The sequence below is a fragment of the Aplidium turbinatum genome, chromosome 2 (assembly GCF_918807975.1).
Source record: "Aplidium turbinatum chromosome 2, kaAplTurb1.1, whole genome shotgun sequence".
In the NCBI taxonomy this organism is placed as follows: domain Eukaryota; kingdom Metazoa; phylum Chordata; class Ascidiacea; order Aplousobranchia; family Polyclinidae; genus Aplidium; species Aplidium turbinatum.
In genome coordinates, this window is record NC_137473.1 from 48,555,522 (window position 1) to 48,567,273 (window position 11,752).

Sequence of the window (11,752 nt, forward strand, 5' to 3'; positions counted from 1 at the left end):
TATACGCTCCTATCCTGGTAATAATTACAATGTTCATCCGATGAACAAGAAATTAAAAGCAGAAACATACAAACTGTCTTTATAGATTAACTAACGTTTCACGCACTATTACAATGCGCATCCTCAGAGCAAATTACGTGCAACTTATCGATAGCATAAAAACCAAAACCAATTCAAGGAGAGAGGATGTTGTTTTCAGACGCAGCCTACTGTTCAGTTTTTAGACTGTACCTACTGTTCGATTTGATGGTCATCAATAGCCGTGAACGCCTGTTGCGTCATGAATGCTTGAACTCTCCTATCCGGAGTTAATATAAATAAGCTATGGGCAATGGGCATGGCACAATAATGGAGCCTACATTAAATAATCTAAAAGTTCTCGTAAATTTTATCATGTCATCTTAATTCTTGTCAACTTAAGTGAGTTACTCGAGTACAATCTGCATCTGGAAGACTTCCGCGTAGCCTACCACTAATGGTACGGTACAGGCGTGCTACCACTGCCATAATATTCTACTGTAGTTGTAGTTTCTTGATTTCATTTACGACTTGATTAAAGAATTAGAACACATTAATCAACTATACTTTGTAAGCTACTGTTCAACATGTTTTGCATTGGATTGTGTCACCTTCACTCTTCAGTAGCACAATATTTTATTACAGGTCGGAAATTGGCATTGCAAGTGGCAGAAAATTGCTTTGTTTGAAATCAAGCATATTTTTAGCGAACATTGGGATATAAAAAAAATCCACCCACTTCCACTGAGAATGAGCAGTTATAGCATGCTTGAAATAAAGCAACTAAGGGTGTCCTATCCTACTCAACCCTAAAACACGGTAGCGTAAACAAGGGGCTAAGGGGTACTTTGGAACCCGAGCCCAGGATAAATTGAGTGGCCCGTTACCATTCCAAAGGACCCAAGGACTTGGGAAAACCACATAGGTATAGTGCACGTTTCTTAGAAGTGTCTTGGTTTAGGGTTCGAGAATTTCATTGATAAGGGCTCAAATTATCCTCTCAGCGGCCTGCCTATGCAAAGTTATTCGGTAACAGTCCAATGGTGTCAGCTTGGATTGTTACTATATACTGGCGGGTGGTCCATTAGGTTCAACTGTAGACTATCAAACACTTAACTACGGATGCTTTGTTTCTATAGTTCACCTGTTTTCGTCATCGGTCGTGAGCAGCGTTGAATAAAGCAAGGTAGAATTGTGAAAGCTCTAGCCATCAACGCCTTTTCAGCAATGTCTTGAAATACTTAAGGCGCGTGTGAGGCAAAGTGAGAAATGTTGAGATTTCGCTGTTGTTCGTTATTTCGCAATTTAAGATAGCCTAATTGTTCCATCGAGCGTTTACAATACTTCTGCATGAGATCTGTTGCCCAAAATGGAAGCTTTTTTCGCCAGAGAAAAACCGTGTCAATTGGTCGCCTGGAAGTCTTCTGCAACATAATTGAAGAGCTACTGGGCCGAGCGGCAACAGTCTTCAGCCACTGCAGAATATGGTTGTTCCTGGTCAGATTGAGAAAGTTATAAATACTTTGTGTCCAAGCCAGTGGGTCTTTTGCAATATCTTCATGTCGGATTCTCATATATCTGTTTGTATCGACAAACTTTTGATCGCTATACTCAACTAAAGTAGATAGCTGTGTGCACATGTCTTCCATGGATTTCCTATAAAACAGTGAACTATTTGTTACCTTTCAGTTATTGTTATTATTTCTAGTTTATCCCCAGACAGCAAAATGTGTCATTTTTACATTGATTCAAGTTTTGCAGACGTTGAATCAATGCAAAAAGACGGATTTGTTCTATCTGGGTCACTGTTGCACCCACAGCCTACCTGGTTTGGGCAGTATCGTCAGAATCATCAACTGCAATTCGCTTGGCGCTTAGTACAGCTCGAGGGTCTCGTACAAGATGTAGGATTTTGATATTTGGTAAAACGCTCAGCAGAGACTCAATCCATTCTGGTTCACATATTCTTACAACCTAAACGTGAAGTATAGATTGGCTATGTATCATAAAAAGCTTAACATATCGAGAAATGGGTCTCGAAATAGGGTCCACGGCAACTGTGGTTTATAGGTTACATAGCGATGTGGACTTTGACAGGTAGCAGACGAAAAAATGATTCTACGTAATTAATTAAAATTTTAACTTTCTCAAGCAAATGACTTTATTGACGATAAGCTGTCGTTAATTTGCCTACATTGGAAAGAACCTTGGTAGCCTGGTAGGTAGGCTAATCTAACGGTGAAAAACTTTTTAAACTGCTTTTCACAAAAAGCTTTCAAATTTCATTTGGCCCAAATAAAATTCGTTTCATACTCCTCCAGTACGCCTTAGCCTAATTACTCCGTATTTGCTTTTTTACTCATAATAATCAAGACACTGCATATACGCTACGATAGCTCAGTTGGTTAGCGCGTGACTTCATGAACGAGAAAGCTTCAAGATCAAGCGGCGATGGTTCGACTCTTGGGTTGTGCGCTTGAGCAACTTACGTTGAGGACTGCTCTCCATTCAGCGGAACCTAGTGGATGGAATAATTTCCCGGCAACAAGATATCAACTTATTTACAATCGGAAGCTTCACTCTGTCAATCTCGGTAACCTGGCCTGCGTCAAAAGCCTCTACAAATATGCGAAACTACCAGGAATAACCTATCAAGGCTTTGTCAGTTTGACGATGTAGATTCAAAACAAACCAACCAAATACTGTACAACAATTAACAACACTGGAGCTGAATCACTGAAATAAACTATTTCAACCAACCTTCAATGCCACAAGTTGGCTTTGTGTTACGACTTCAGTCAATGCCGTCAAATTGAAGGGCACAGTGCAACCTTGCACAAAAGAATGCAACCGACATATGTTTGCATCTCGAGATAAAAACTTGGCACATTTAATGCACCCGGGAAAACAAACTGCGTTTGTGGCACAGATTTTGCTGAACAGTGTAATACAGACGGAACTGGTTAGTTGCATGACTACAGTAATTGAACAGGCTTCTTTTATGCATCGACTCGAAAAAGTAACACTTGTAGCCAAACAAAAGTGTTCCACACATGATAAATCGCCGTTGACATTTGGGCTTTTGCGGTCATGAGTCAATCTTTTTACTGCTCTTGTTTATCAGCATTTCCTGGGCAACGTTGATAGAGGTTATCTTATAATATAACCTATATATTAGATTAGAGTGTTCCGGCGACTTTTCAGGAAAAATAGGCTCGGGTTGTATTCTGAATAGATTTTCAATGCTGAATTCAAAAATGATATTGTTTTTCCATTATGACGTCATCTTGAGGTGCCACAAAGCAATTTTTTTGCAATGTTGGCCGTATTTCGAGAATAGTAGCCTAAGAGATAGAGAGCTGAAACTTATACCAAATAACCGGAAGTAGCGGTTTCCATCTGCTTTCAATACATTATTCAGTGCTAAATGCAACAGAAAACGAGTCATTTAAAAAAACGTGTTGTCTGGTTTGCGTCACGCAAACAACTAAACTTATACACAACATTCGCAGAAAGAGCAAAGGGGGTGGGCGACTTCAATTGAATACTTGAATATTTACATTGGTATGTCAACCAGACATTTATTGACAAGGGTCGGGGAGCACTTAAACCCAAACTCAGCAGCCAAAAGTGGAAGAGCTCATCGCCTCTTGTGTAACGTACACTGACAATGTCTCGATCGACCAATTTAAAATCATCTCTCGAGGCTGATCTGAATTTCAGACTAAGATCATGGAAGCCTTAAGAATCAAACGTAATAATCCGTCTCTCAACAGTCAGTTAGTTATTCGCCTGTGGCTTATCGTTCCTTTTGTGCGTGTTTTAATAATGTTTGTCATATGCCTGTAGTTTACACTTCATGTGATCTGTTTCCCGCCGTATAATTTGCACGTAACCATTCTTGTATCACTTCTTCAGTTTGTGCTTTTCAGATCGGATTAGTGTTGAAACTTCATTCAGAATATGACCCAAGCTTATTTTTCTAGAAAACTTTCCCAAAATGGGAAACTCTACATAGGCTCTAGGCAGCCAAACTTTAGTCTCATTATCTAAGTCTGCTCAGATTTCAGCCCCATTTCGATGGGGTGTGCAGGTGTGCAGGAACGATGGATAGTGCAGCAGTCGTTGATGACATAGTCTGCGGTATATTCTTTGGTGTTAGGGTCAGTCAAAGCAGTGTAGCAGCAGTGTAGGCGGGAAATAGCCTACCATAAATCTTGTTGGTTAAGATAAATAAGCAGTGACTAACAGAAAATTATTTCAATTCAAAACATATCAAACAACATATCGGAAAGGCCGCCAATAACAAATGGTCTTTAGAATTTTTACTTTTGATTCCATCAGTATTAGTGACAATTACCCTAAACCAGGGGTCACCAACTGGCGGCCCGCGGGCCGCATGCGGCCCGCCACGCTGTATCGCTGCGGCCCACGGAAGGTATCAGCGTACAAGTATAACCAAAAATACTTTTCTCGAGGAGTTAAAGAGCACAAAGGCAAAAAATAATTTCCGGGAAGCATATTTTCGCTTTGCATACGATTCCACCGACCGACCAATCCGATTATAGTTCTAGGTGGGGGGTTGGTTAAAGCTATACCAATGCGATGTCCATTGAATGTCCAGCCACACTGTCCCAGTGGTTAATTAAAATGTCTGTTTTCGAAATTCGGAAATGTCTGTGAGCATAGGGTTGCTTATTTTAAGTTTGCAAATGTCATGTAAACACTAGTGTGGGTTTCATCGTTATGGTGTTTCACGAGCAGTGTCCTCTTTATGCAAGTTTTTGTTGGCATAATAGATCGGTGTGCCAACTCGATTATAATTATTATTATTATTTATTTGCAATCAGACTCAAAGTCCATAGAATTCAAATTTTTAACAGTCATCACACAAAATATCAGACTAACACAACATCAAGCAGGCTACATCAAACAACGTACAAAATACTGTTGTAGTGAATATAAAATGTAGAATTAAAGTAGTAATCAGAAGACATAACATTGCGCAAAAGTGGATTAATTGATCTTTTGCAACGTTCTACAAATGCATAGCAATTTTTTCTTAATAGAGCATCAAATGTTAACACGTCGTTCTGTACCTGATACACTCTTGCACTGACGCATCTCGACAAATTGTGGAGAATTCTGTACGAGTCGTTGTAAGCAACTCGTATGCGATTTAAAGTAGAAGTTTTATAGTTACACCATAGTTGCGAACCATACATTGGCATACAATATGATTGGTGCATTACATTTTTAACTTCGGTAGAGCAATTTCCAAACTTGGACCTAAGCTGATTGGCAGCGACATAAAGAGATCGCACTTGCCTTTTAATATCTGCGTCATCACTGATGGTATCATCAATCAGTATACCTAAATATTTCACTTGTCCAACAAATTTAATTTGTGTATTGTACAGCCGCATGCATGGAGAAGTCAAAACTTTAAATTTGCGACATTGATGGACCAATCCAACAGTTAAGTTACAGTTGAAAAGAATGTCATGTCTAGAAGCATAGGATTCACACACATCAATGAGTTTTTGGTACCTTTAGCACTTGGACTAAATACCCACAAGTCATCTGCAAACATTAGGTGATTCAAGTGAGATGAACCAGTATTACATCCGACATCTAGGGAATTCAATTCAGTCGATAAGTCATCTATATACAAAGAAAACAGGTAAGGACTTAAAACCCCTCCCTGCCTTACTCCGTTGGTGACATGGAAAAATATTGTATATAAATTTAAAGACTTTTTCTGATTGTATTATGAAAATGTTTAGCTTAGTACTGCAAAATGTTTTTTTTTTTTTAAGAAATATGAAACGCTTCACGATTTTGCGTGTCATCCTTGGGCAGGGACCATGCTAATCTTCTCTGTATCGTTCCAATTTTAGTATTGCCGAAGCATGTAGCCTACTGCCGAAGCAAGTACTGCAAAATGTTGTTAATCAACAAATTCTTGCCACGCTGATAAGCATCGCAAGTGACAGTTGTCTATAATAAAAGAAAGAAGGTTTTATAGACTCTCACAAAAAGGATGAAAAACCAACTCATTGCTTTTTTAGAGGGAAGACTGTTCATGAATTACGATAGAATTACGATTTTTCGATGATTTCCACAAGCGTTTGTTTCATGGTGCCTGGTTTCTTTCTCCTTGTTATTGGAGCCTGTTTTTCGCTGATATGTTTGCAGATCACTATTGTTGCCTGTATTGCAATGTGTCAAACATTTCCTTGTTTACTGAAACTGTTAATTGCAAGATATCTTTTGTGAAGCGAAGTGACAACACCACTCTTGCTTGGCGATGAGTATTCTGATGAAACTGCTCGCCTCGCTATAAGTGCGCAAAACAAGTAGCCTTGTTTATTAGGCTTGTTAAAAAAGTCAAACGTGTTGTAAAAGGAGCTTGGCCTGGCAGTAGCGTTGTTCGATTAATTTTGTTGCTGCGGTATTCTAACATAAATATGAACAACATGTAACGCTGGATACTGGGTACGAAATGCGTTCTTTTCTAGCATATAAGAGTCAACCTACCTAAAATTTTATTAGTGCGCCCGCCACAGCTCCCCTTAGTGCCAAAGTGGCCCGCATGCAAAAAAGGTTGGTGACCCCTGCCCTAAACTGTTTGAAAATATAATTATACAAATTGGGGATAGTATATCATTATCCATCTCTTGTAGCTTACCTCCTGATACTGTGAATATTGTACTGCTTTGGGTTTAGTTGGGATATAACACGTGCGTATACTTTTGTAGACTCTACAACGTTTCCTTGCAAAATCTCAAGAAGATAGTCCAAGGCATCAGTACGGTTAACATTAGGACAAGATCCAAATGGATAAAGTGGCTCAAAGAAATAGGCCACACCTTTTCGCTGGTTGAAGATTTCACCGACAAAGCTCGAACCGGACTTTGTTTGAGAAATTAATATGACCGCCTTGAGCAACCTGTAAAAGAAAGTGATTCATTTAGACTGGCAACTGAATTAAAAGTAGCACAAGTGATTTTGGATTGTAGTCAAGTTATTTTGTTTTAACAGCGCCATTTTAAACAATTAGAGTAAATGGAATTGTCAAAACAATGCATTATACAACTGTTGGTTAGATTATGGCGCATTGTGGTTGTATTCATTTTTCTAAAAAAAAATTCTTTTTGAGCTTATACGGTTTGGCGAGGCACATGACTAAGCTCCAATACGTTGTTAATCTGTCCTAAAGCCACAAGAATTCCTGCAATAGGCTATTGCTACAAATACAGACAAAGAAAGTCTGAAATGTCTAAATTAAGCTCACTAACTAAACGATTTATTACCAAAGATTTGTAAAGCTAAATCCCAGATAAAATATAGGCTGCCCTGAATAGGCTAAAGAAAAATTGTGTGACAAGCCAGCAGTCTGCGGGCCTTCTGCTGCGGGGCCGTATGCAGCTTTTTCATTCCTCTGCTCTGGCGACTGAACAGACAGCGAGCTCATATGTGAACAGATAGGCTTTATGGTCGCTTAGTTTTATTTTTTAAAGCTTTTCGTTATGAGATAGGTTACACCATGGCCACCTAAAGATATGGCCTGATTTGTCACATTTTGCAGAAATTTCCAGGTTTTTCTAACTTTGGACGAACGTTTAAATAAAATTTTCTAAAAATTAGATTTTTACGCTTTCTTTATTCTTTTCTCCAGACAACACAATAGGTTTTAACATTCTCACATGTTGAAAAACAAAGAAAATTTGATTTCGAAGATTTTAGTCAGACTGTTAATTTTCAATAACAGTCTGATTTTGCGTTTTTCAACTCACTTTTTCTCATTTGCTTTTGCTTCCCCAAGGCAACAAAAAGTTTTATGTCATTAGGAAACCGCAAAAAGTAAAAACATCTCAAAAAATGTCAGTCAAGCACTAGCAGTAGCTGTAATCAAAATCTGCAAAATGTGACAAATCAGGCCGCATCTCCAGGTGGCCATGGTTACACAAAGGGAGGTTCATGAAGAGTATTTTTTTAAATATCAATAGCACAAAACACTATGGGCTACTAGCATTTAGCACAGGGGTGAACAAATTATGGTCCGCAGACCAAATGTGATTCCGGATAGATCCGAGACGACTTAAGTGCCACGACGATTTTTATTGTTAGCTACATGAAATTTGTAACCCGACAAATTCAAGTGTAAATTAAAAAAAAACAAAAAACGATATAACTTACTTCAACATTTCATAATACCGTTAAACTTTGTTTTTTCGCTGTTAGTTGTAGCTCTTTGTCGAATTAATTTTATTAAGTCGGGGCCACATAGTTCTTTGATGAAAGTTGCCGACCATTTAGCCTCCATACCAGTAGTAAGCAAAATATTGACGCAGTCTTACTTGTTGGAATTTTCCGCCTCTTGGTACTTGATAGGAATGAGTTTTGAATTTGCCATAGGTTTAGTAGTACCAAAACGTTTCAAGAAAGCGAAGGATGTTTTCCGAATAGTTTTCAATAGTTCTGTTCCCATTTCAGACGTACGATGCGTTGGAGTCAGGAAAGCCAAAATAATAGTCGTTATACAGAATACGCTCACAGTAACAAAAAAGATGCGTTTTCCCGAAGCATTTGTCATTACAGGAAATTTGAAATGCTTCATGAGGATGGAACCACACACCTGAAAGACAGTGATAAAAATACAGTACACTATAGCTTGTACAAATTTCATATATTAAACAAATATTAATGTAGTGAAAACAAAAAATCGGCAACACTTCTCAAGCACATGTAGTTCCAAACGCAAGGAAAATTACATGGCTTGACAACTTTTTTTTATGATTTGAAAGAAAATGCCTCATGACCAGCGGATGCCCACCTCTGCACACAGCCAAGGAAGTGGTGGAACAGAGTTTATACTATGAATGTGGCACTGGAGCCCTAAACGCTACTATCATTAATCAACCTTAACAGTTGGTGATCTAATAACCAGTTAACCACGGCTGTAGAGTCGGAGGAATTTTGGTGTGTCCGGAGTCGGAGTTGTTGGAAGCAAGCCTGACTCCGATTCCGGCTTGATACAAAATATAAACAAAATTTTTTTAAAACAAAACTTCGTTATTAAACTTTTCATCAAATTTTCTTATGAATTAACTGATAATACGATTAGGATGCGTAGTGTGACAAAACATCAGAGATGTACGTATACGCCGCATACTTACGGCGTAGACTTTTTGTTTACGCTAACGCTTGCGGCCACATTTTTTTGGATAGTTTGCGCTTGAGGCTACGCCGTAAAGTTTTCGCTGTTTTTTAGCGCATAGCGTCAACGCACACTTTTTAATGTCTTTTTTTCGCTACAACACGCCAATACCTCCCAGCGCTGCAGTTGAAAGAATGTTTTCAATTGGCAAAGACATAGGCGTATTGAAACCAAAACGCAGCAAAATGTTAGATGAACACTTTCAGATGCTTGTGTTTCTTCGTGGAAATTCAAAATAAAACTTGTTTGTTTCGAGTGGTTTATACCGTGTGAATGTTTGGCACCTAGCAAACAAAATGGGTTTACGCTACTGTATGCGCTGACGTCGCCAACTTTTTTTACAAGTTGCGTTGACGCATACGGCGTATGGTTTTTCGAACGTTTGCGTTAACGCTGACGGCGTCAATATTTTTTCTATGCGCGTACATCACTGCAAAACCTTTAAAACAAAAGTAGACAATATACAATACATACATCTACAGTACCGTACATAAATGAGACAGAAAGTATCTAAATCAGAAAATTCAGTTTATTTTAGATCTTTCGCCACACAAGTGTGGCCTCTTCAGTAGCCTATATTCTAATTGAAATAGAAAAACTGCGCAGAGGTTGTTCTATTTGATTAGGAATATATGTACTGAAGAAACCACACTTGTGTAGCAAAAGCTCTACAAAAGCACTGATTTTTCTAATTTAGTGTTATACTGTTTACTTTTGTTAAAAAAAATTGTTTGCGGTCTTTTTTTTCAAATTATTGTTTCTTGTTCTCCACATTGCATTCTAAATCTTTTCCAGAAAATAGAAGTAGGCTATTAATTCTTGCTAGTTTTTGTAAAATTCGGATTTTAATTTTTAATTTAATTTATTTTTACTTTGCTGGCGCGAACATGTTGAAAACTTCATAGTAAACACACGAATTTGGCACCAACAAAAAAAAAATGGCAAAACCAAAAGAGTTAAAATATGCATAAACCAGCGCTTGAAAATCACTATCTAGTACACGGTTCACTATCACAAGTCACTATTTATCAAGTACAACAAGGGCGAGTTAAACTTTACTACACAGAAAAGAAATTCAAAAAGTGAAAAGTTCCTAAACTCTTCACTTTGCAAACCTTTTAAAAAATTAAATGTGATGTCATAAAAGACTCAGCAAGGTTAAATTTACAGGAGGCCGGTTCTTCAGTGTGACCACACAATTTAGAAAAAATAAGTAAATATAAAAGGATAGAATTAAATACAGACATACCGTAGCCTCCTACTTCTTTAGATAAATTTTAATTAATCAATTTCAGCTTAAATTTCTAAAGGATTTACAAAAATTAAATAAATTTTTGGCAAAAGGTCAGGCAGCACTGCTTCTTAGATATGCAGCTAAAGGCTGATGCACAGATTCACAAATTCGGGACAATAAGATAAACTTTAACAAAAAACAGTTCCAACATACAAAAAATTACAGTCCTGTACTGATTCTTTTTCTTCTAAATTTTGGGTTCAAATAAATAAGTTTCTTGACTTGAGTAGAGCATCAAGCCTGGGCTTCAACTGAATATCTTTTGGGGCTTGGTTGAGGTGCAAAATGAAGATTGGGCCAACCACTGTGGTTAAAAAAACTAGGTGGGGAAAAATACTGTCTTGCAAATTTTCTTTGCTTTCTTTACCAATTCGCCTCTACCATTTCGATCAAAACTTAAGTGAAGTTGAATTTTAAATCAAAAAGGGCAAAAATATAAACAATCTGGCAACAGTGAAGCAGGAGTCTGAGTAGGGCGGTTATAGGCTAAACTTAGAAGTCGGATCGGAATCGTAAATTTTCTCCGACTGCACAACCCTGCCAATAACTCCAACTGATTGTCTAAAAAAACTGCGGATTAATTTAAAATCTAGTTTCTTTTTTATCATAAACATTTTAGTAATTGCACAAAACATCCAAACCTTGCGCAGTACTGTAACTACAGCAATGAGTGCGTAGTGAAAACCTGCTGCAGCTACGCCGTAGGCCAGCAAACGGACGAAAAAAAATTTAAGTAGCCTAGTCTATACCCACTCGTGAAAAACCTCCTCAGTCCCTTCACGCTTGCATAAGTTTCACTTGGAAAAAGTTTATCAATATTCAATTCATTAATGTAATGACATTTAATCAAATATAGTTATTAGTCTCTAAACCCTTAACAGCCTGTTTCACCCTAAAAGAAGAATCATCAGAAGGTCCTTATTCAAAGATTTATAAATTTTAGCTAGTTTGTATTTGGATTGTGGGCTGATGCCAAAATAACACTAAAAAACTACGAGCCTATTTAATGTTTTTGGCAACCTGTAGGGTAGCCACAACAACTCAAAACTTGTGAGAAAGTTACAGACAGTGTTGCCAGACTCCAGTTTGCTCATGACACCACTTCAACCTCCACATTACACCATTTCACCAAGAATTACATCTACGCCCTAAATTTTCACCTTAAAATACAGAAGTGTTAGAAAAGTATTATAAATAACAGAAATTTACATAACAAA

At 37.8% G+C, this 11,752-nt stretch overlaps 1 protein-coding gene and 1 pseudogene across 2 annotated transcripts; both read right to left on the reverse strand.

Moving 5' to 3' along the window:
• Positions 1–196: 196 nt before the first annotated feature.
• Positions 197–11,400, reverse strand: LOC145765371 (carbohydrate sulfotransferase 1-like). Of its 2 annotated transcripts, none has more exons than XM_082577185.1 (6): positions 11,289–11,400; positions 8,382–8,659; positions 6,710–6,970; positions 2,779–2,953; positions 1,844–1,992; positions 197–1,674 (listed from the first exon to the last, which is right to left on the reverse strand). In XM_082577185.1, the coding sequence occupies exons 2-6, from the start codon at positions 8,639–8,641 to the stop codon at positions 1,260–1,262; spliced, it is 1,260 nt and encodes a 419-aa protein (XP_082433311.1). In that variant the 5' UTR covers positions 8,642–8,659; positions 11,289–11,400; the 3' UTR covers positions 197–1,259. The 2 variants fall into 2 exon arrangements, with proteins under 2 accessions (XP_082433311.1, XP_082433310.1); XM_082577184.1 differs by lacking the exon at positions 11,289–11,400 and adding an exon at positions 10,491–10,547.
• Positions 5,836–5,931, reverse strand: LOC145765796 (U6 spliceosomal RNA; annotated as a pseudogene).
• Positions 11,401–11,752: the final 352 nt, after the last annotated feature.

What these genes read in the sequence shown, in the direction of transcription:
- LOC145765371 (XM_082577185.1), bottom strand. Translation starts at nt 8,641, where the DNA reads ATGAAGCATTTCAAATTTCCTGTAATGACAAATGCTTCGGGAAAACGC. An exon ending in GAGGCGGAAAATTCCAACAA is followed by an intron (nt 6,971 to 8,381) that starts GTAAGACTGCGT and finishes TTTCTTTTACAG; the next exon opens with GTTGCTCAAGGCGGTCATAT. An exon ending in AATATTCACAGTATCAGGAG is followed by an intron (nt 2,954 to 6,709) that starts GTAAGCTACAAG and finishes TACACTGTTCAG; the next exon opens with CAAAATCTGTGCCACAAACG.